The 7,618-nt window shown below is 32.7% G+C and overlaps 1 protein-coding gene across 1 annotated transcript; it reads right to left on the bottom strand.

The window, feature by feature from the left end:
- Positions 1–682: 682 nt before the first annotated feature.
- LOC123562636 (neuronal acetylcholine receptor subunit beta-3-like) lies at positions 683–1,714 on the bottom strand. The gene has a single exon (XM_045355258.2). The coding sequence runs from the start codon at positions 1,712–1,714 to the stop codon at positions 686–688; it is 1,029 nt and encodes a 342-aa protein (XP_045211193.2). The 3' UTR covers positions 683–685.
- Positions 1,715–7,618: the final 5,904 nt, after the last annotated feature.

The raw sequence follows: 7,618 nt of genomic DNA, 5'->3' as shown, positions 1-7,618 counted from the left end.
GCAAACAAGGTAATCAAACATAGCTTAGTGGAAAAAGGGAAGTAACTCTGTGTTTAAGCATAATAGACACAGGCGAGCTTTGTATTCATGTAATATGTTATTGTATCATCGTAACTTAACACGTGTGTGAAGTTTCAATGTTTTTCAACAAGTGGTAACTAAAATACTAGTTTACAAACAAAAAGATTAATCAAATATTGCTCAATTGAAAAGGTGGGACAACTTTATGAAAGGGCAAAATTGAGTTACTAACTTGTGTATCATAAGTCATGTCATCACAATTTAATAGTGTGTACATTTTCAATCCATTCCAGCTATTGTTTTTTAAGATAACAGTTTAACTAATCGTAACACTGTTGAAATCTCCACAGAGTCTTCTAGATAGTCTAGATAAAAAAAAACAATATACTGTTTCAGCTATTTTATTTTAAAACATGAGCTGGACCAACGATACTGATTTTCCATATGTGATTTTAGATCACAGGGTTCGACATTCTGAAGTCGGTGAAATTGATAGATATGGAAGTAAATGTCTATAATTGTAATACTTAAAAATTTCTGTTTGAAATTTCAAGTAATTTGCTTTACTTATAAGTTATAACGTGTATATAACTTATATTACAAGGAATCTATTCAGAAGTTTTGTTCATTATATATAATATTTGCTACTTATTGTTAGCTTAAATCAGAATCCCTGATTGTTATACAAATTTGCAAAAGTTTGAATTGTCATCACCCAAAATGATAACAGCAAAACAGAAAACCAGTATATGTCGAAGGTTTTTCCAACTAATTTCCAGGTGACTTTAGGACTACTGCATTCTTTGTTTTCTTCTGTGTACCCATGGAACTTGTTGCTTTCCACTTCCATTTGTTCTGAACCATTAGAAAACTTTCTCTCAGGCATGACGATTGATTTCTTTTTCCGTTTTAACCACCAAAATCGAAGAAAGTACACCACTCTTTCCACAGTTGACGAAACTGGAATCTCCTTGTCATGAATACGTAATGAAACTATACACAAAAATATGATGACAGAACTATATATCAACAGAAACAAAATATAGTAGTAAATGTAAGCCATTGGGGCAGAACTTTCAGGAACAGCATCGTTTATCATTTGCATAAATACAATAAAAGACAGAAATGTCGTAATAGCTACTGATGTTCTCTCTCCAGAATTCGCAGGCATAACGAACACGAGATTGTTTATGGAGCCAAGGAAAACCATTGGAAAGACAATGTAGACGACAAAAAAGTCACTTCTTCTCTTCAGTATTAATTCAATATTTATCGTTGGCAGGGCTGTTTGTCCGATATCGCTAATAGTTAAAACAGCTGCAGACTCAAGTGTCCATTGACTATTGGAGCTGAGATTATCTTCATTTACCGTGCTATTCGTGACGTAAAACATCACTTCATTTGTTGTATACACCCATCCAGTAACAGATATGTTGCAAGTCTGAGTATCGAAAGGAAAATATGTTACGTCAACAGAACATACAATTTTTAAGACGCTTCCCGGGTTCCAAATTACTAGGCCACTTGAGGATAATCGAACCATCATTGACACATTACCTATATCTTGCATTCTATCAAACGACTGTAGCAAGTAAAGTTGTGGACGCCAAACATCTTCTGGAGGAACCAGCAGTGTTGATTGACCGCCGAAATCGGACGGTGTCCACGTCAACCTTTCATCAACCCACCGCATATAAAATAACATAGTAAGTTCGATTTCCCAGAAAGTTCATCAAAATTATTGATACTCACAATTCCTACTGTACAATTTATTTTAACAGTATCATTATAGTCTATCAAAGGGAAAAGTCTCCTGTTGTATTTCTCGAATAAACTAGCGTATAAAGTTTCGACCTGTGTAATATTAGCGCAATGAATATATTCAAGTCGAAGGAGCAAAATATATACCATACACAGTTTATAATCCATGACTACTTGATGAACAAATCTATCTCTTAAACACATTTATGTCTTTTTTTCCGTATTCACAACCTGCATATATCTTTGTATTTCTTTCCGCAACTTGTGCATGAATTCGTCTGCAAAAAATTTGCTCCTGTTAAAATTTAATATAAAAATACAACTAAATTGATTTTTTAAATCAAAAACTTTAAAACAGCAGAGAAATAACAGAAAAAAGAACAGAATGAAAACACGTATACGCAGAGAAAATTCCATACATATGAAGTAAGTATTTTCCCTGTTTTTCTAAATATTTCTTACAGTAGGATCTTATATAGTAATTAAATATTACAATGTCAAATATTACCGTAGCAATTAAATGTGAACATGTCAAATGTTCCCTACAAATTAAATATCTATATGTCTAATGTTACCTTAGCAATCATATATCTTACATTTTTGACCTGTTTTAAACCCATCCTAATATTCAATATTAGTGATATAAATCCAGTTTTAATTCGTTAGCTAAACTCCCGAATTGTCATGGTGAAAGACAGACAAATCGACTGATCAAATATTTGAAACATAATTGATGAAAATGTTTATGAAGAGAAAAACCTTTGTCATTTTAGTCTAGCTTCTATAAAGGTTAGTCAATAAATATAACAGCTATTTCGAGTTTAAAAATATTCCTTTTAGTGAATCAATCATACATGATGAGATCCTATTTACGAATAATCCATAGCACTTTAAGTAACGCACTACTTTTTAAACTCCCATTTCGTAATGGAAATTTGAAGAACAATGATTAAGCGTCATTTGCTCATAACAAACAAGTATGTTACTTAAAGAGGCACCACAAAATAACAGTATTCTTCTGTGCTGCTTCCACGAGGGTGATCATACATGATTTGCATGACAAAGGTGAGAAATACAAGTATCTACTAACAAATTTACGGTGAGATATTTAAGGCCACGACGATGTGTTTAATGTCTAAACATTGTTTTGGATGAATGTAGCATTAAGAACAGTATTTGATATATTGAACTAAGTTTAGATCAATCTTTGTTTCTACATGGCAAAATAATTATTCATCAATGTTTTAAAACTTATAATACTGAAAAACGATTGACTGAATAAGTTTGTAGATGAAATTGTGAAAACATAATAATTTATGGAGGGCCTAAATTATCCACCTGTCATCATGTAATATAGCTGTATTATTAGAATGATTTTCGCGAAGTTCTTGCGTGAGAAAAAGGTAGGCCAATAGGTTGTGGTGGGTCTTTAAAGTATATCCGTGTATTCGAAAACGTAATTGGTTTGATCATATCATATCATTAATGATAATGAATTCTGATTGGACTAAATGAGACAGCTATTGAAAATGACCGATCAAATATACGCATGCTATTGGTCAGCCCGATAATATCCCGATCTGGATCATGAAGTTGACAATGATAATTATCTCTTCTTGAACGACTTTCTGTCCAGAAAACACTTTGTCTTAAATGTTTTTGCACTAAAACCCGTGTTATAAATTGAACTAAGTTGAAACGCGTCATTAATCGTTTCAGTATGTATTATGTAATAAAGGTGTTTTATAATTAAGAAATAATATATCTCATTTCGTAATTTGTCGTTCAATAAAACCATTGTTTGGTGTTAGATCCGAAGGAATTATATATTGATATAATAATACGCATCTAAACGACAATGATATTATTTAAGAGCAAGTCACTACGTGAGACATCAATTCCAACAGGTTATTAACGGTAATTATTAAAGTTTATAGTTATAAACGCGGTTTATAAAAAATATAGAACGTCTCTAAACAATTGGCACGTATTTCACATCTTATGCACAAAATATTGTGTATGTTTGATCAGCGGATCATCGGCGTTATCGCATTACGTCAGCTACGAGCAATCAGCGTGTGTTCGGGATTCAAACTTTGTGTATTGAAAGTAGCGTATCGCATCATCGGTAGTTTGCACTATACGTCATCACATCGAATAATACGAATGGCCGACAAAGTTAATTCTTATCACGTGATTCGTTTTGATGATAAATGTGTATTGAATGGTAAACATGTGCGTAATACGTCATCGATTTCTGCACCCGGCCTTATGAATATGCATGTAATTACGCGGTAGACAAAGAACAGCCGCAGCAGCAAGGTCATGTGACTAAACGGGACGTTTTTATTGGAAGCGGCACGGCGATAATTTATGCAGATTTAGTTCCGCGTAAAGATCGATGTAAGACACGATTTATTTTACAAAAAAAGTTACACCTCACAAACTTTTTGTCTGTTTTGTGTAGTTTTCTTTTCCAGCACGCCGATGCGACGTTTTACATTATGACGTTATAATTGTAAAGTACAAACCTTTATGTGTGTTGCATAATAACACACACTTTCCAGTCTTCTTTGTTTGATAGGAAATCAAATCCGTTCGTATAAGCAGAAGTTTTATTACACTTTTGTTAACGTCGATAAGTTATGACCGGCTTTACAATTTATTGAAAGCTAATTCGTCAAGGGTTTTGTTTTATTTTTCGGCTTAACAAGAATAATCTTCGCAATAATGTACCTTTTTAGTCCTTTCGAAACTCAACTAAGCGAAGTTATAGCAGGCACGGGCCGAATGTGTCAGTTCATGAGAAATAATGAAATGTAAAGCATCCTTCACGCCCACCCCCGTCCCAGCATAGGCTTAAGCTGAATTCTATTATAACAAATCTAAATTATTGCTGGTAGATAATTCATGAAATGCTTTGCCAGGGGCGGATATTTATTTTTATGTAAATGGACATCTGGTATCTGCGTTTTGTTTCTTGCATAATATTCTCATTTTTGTAGCAAAAAAGATGCAATTTAATCCATAGTTTGTTTAGCTGTATCCGTTACCAACCCCAAACGCACTGCCATCTCCCTTGCAGATCCAAAAATGTACTTAGTTGCTTTTCCCTTTGTTTACTCCCTTTTGAACTCGACGTCGATTACATTGTGTCGATAATTGTGAATTTATTATGTCTATATCGCATGTAACTTGTGCGATTGTTTTTGAGGAATCATATTAATAATTTTGAAAAGTATCAGTCGGTATATTTCTATCTAATTTCTCAAAGAATTAATATAAATCTTGAAAGTTTGTCAATAGGTTCGTACTCAGCTTTACTCGAAATGTGTTCGTACTCAACATAGCTCGAATGTAAAGTTATTATGTTTGAAAGTGTGTTCCTGTTACAATTTTTTTTAAGTTATATGCAAAATCATGGGTAATGTCATGTTTGTAATAACGAGAAATTAAAAAAAAAGTAGTTGAAAGGCCTTCAGTGCAAGCTTTTGATAGTGTTGTTGATTTGTGGGCCCTGGTTATGGATATTCAAAACATGTTTGTGGTTTCGAAGTAGAACAAAATGGTATTAAGAAATTGCACTGGAATCGTAAAGTCATCACATAATTATGAAAACAATAAATTTAGTCTTTGAGGCATGTTTTTATGTAAGAATAGGGACATATGTTGGGATATATTTGTGAACTCGACCTTCGGTCTCAGTCACAACATTCCCGCGGGCTTCTGCAGACGTTAATACACAAAAAAACGTGTATTATCAATATATTCATAAGTGGTATATTTCATTAAAGACGAAATACGAAATGCCCAAATCCACTCCCAGTAATTACACATGCTTTCCACATGGAAAAAAATGGAAAACAATCATTTTCATGGGTGGGCGTATTATGATATCTAAATTAAGCCCCGGCCCATTTTATATTAGTATGAAAGTTTATCAATACCTTAATTCATTGAATGAAAATATGTTTCATATACAGAGATCGTTAAGTATAGCAATGACTGCTGAAATTGTAGTTATTGAGTGGTTCATAATTTAATGTTACATTAAAATTACGATTCGTAAGGGTCAAAGTTTCTTCATTAAGTTCAAATATAGTTGTGTGATGGAAGGTTTGCATCCCATCCGTCTGTCTTTCCAGAAAATCTGAATGTTACGACAACATTGAAAACACCCTTCACAGCTTGAAGACAAAAAGGAGGTGGAACTTAATTTTTTCGAAATTTGTTTTCTATGGGAAAGCACAAAGGAAAACTGCACAAAAAACACAATACGGTTCCTGCAATAATGAGAAAATACTTTAAATAATTTATTGAAAGCCGATGTGCTAGGATTAGGATAATAAGGATATTATTTACGTCATTGTTTGTCTTCAGACACAGGGTGATAATTCATTTTATTATCAAACAGTTAAAGTTATTTAATTTATTATTTATATTACAAATAATTTATTTATTGCAATAGAGTGTGTCAGTAATGCCGTCTCCTCGTTCCTTTCAGTCTATCAGTAATACATATATGTAGCTAACCTTAAAGTAAGGTATCAGAATCTTTATAAATAACTTGTCCAATGATTTAATCTAAATAATTCTGGAGGAAGCCATCCAGCTGACTTACTGAAGGTCGGTGGTTCTACCCAGGCGCCCGCTCGTGATGAAATAATGCACGGAGGGGCACCTGGGGTCTTCCTCCACCACAAAAGCTGGAAAGTCGTCATATGACCTATAATTGTTTCGGTGCGGCGTTAAACCCAACAAAATAAATAAATAAATTTAAATAATTCTGTACTGTTTTGAAAGTAACATTATACGAGTTTATTTGCAGAAGTCATAGATGGAGAGTAATGTTATTTTTTTCATATGCGATCTTATTTTATGTTGTTTAAAGATAGATAATAGAAAAAGAAAACGTTTCGTTTAAAAGTTGTTAACCCTGTCAGATGAAATATGCTAAAAATCTGAACTTACGAGTGTACTACGGCTTTAACATTTTATATATTTTCAGATAAACAATGACATTTCCAAACTCTGTTTTGTCACCCCGCATTTACGAATATAGTGTATTTCAAAACAAATGCAATTGGACTTTTTCATAGTCTATACATATGTTGATTAAAATCTAAAGTCATTCTTTGCTTAATATTAAATGTTAAGAGTATTACAGACCAAACTCAAAACTAATATTCGAAAAAATATCATTCTTCAAAGTTTATTTGTACATATCTGGCATCTGTATACATCCAGAGGTTGTCACCGAGCCTTAAGAAGACATTCCTACATGGAATTTTACCTTCAAAATTGTCTAGTACATATCTAAACGGTAGATGCTTTAAGTGCCATTTCGGTAATTTTCGAACGGAAACTGGTCTAATGCATTACTTTTCCACTGGGAATTACCAGTTCTAATGCTCAAAATAAATTCATTAATTGTTTCTAATACGAACAATTATAAATGAAAGATGTTTTATTGATAGCAAAAAAGATTAAGCGGTAGAGCAATGTAAATTTCAAGAGGCAGGTAATTTGAGTAAATAAATGTAAACTTTCCCTGTAATGTTTTCCCCCATTTTGAAAAATCGCTATCGATTTATTACGATGAAAAACTGCATCATTATACAGCAGCTGTGTTATTGTATGGATTATTTATCTTTTATACGCTAAGGGACAATGCTTAGACATATTCTTTTAAACTTAAAAATAATGAATATATACACTAAAAGAAAATTAATATTTGATTTTTTTAAAGTGACCTATTAGAATTGTGTCGAGTGTACATGTTTGCGCTCTTTGATCTTTTTATCCATGTGGTTTCAGAGTAGTTGCTTCAAAACCT

The sequence above is a fragment of the Mercenaria mercenaria genome, chromosome 2 (assembly GCF_021730395.1).
Source record: "Mercenaria mercenaria strain notata chromosome 2, MADL_Memer_1, whole genome shotgun sequence".
In the NCBI taxonomy this organism is placed as follows: domain Eukaryota; kingdom Metazoa; phylum Mollusca; class Bivalvia; order Venerida; family Veneridae; genus Mercenaria; species Mercenaria mercenaria.
The sequence above is the reverse complement of the archived record's forward strand: the minus strand, read 5'-3'. Positions and strand labels throughout refer to the sequence as shown.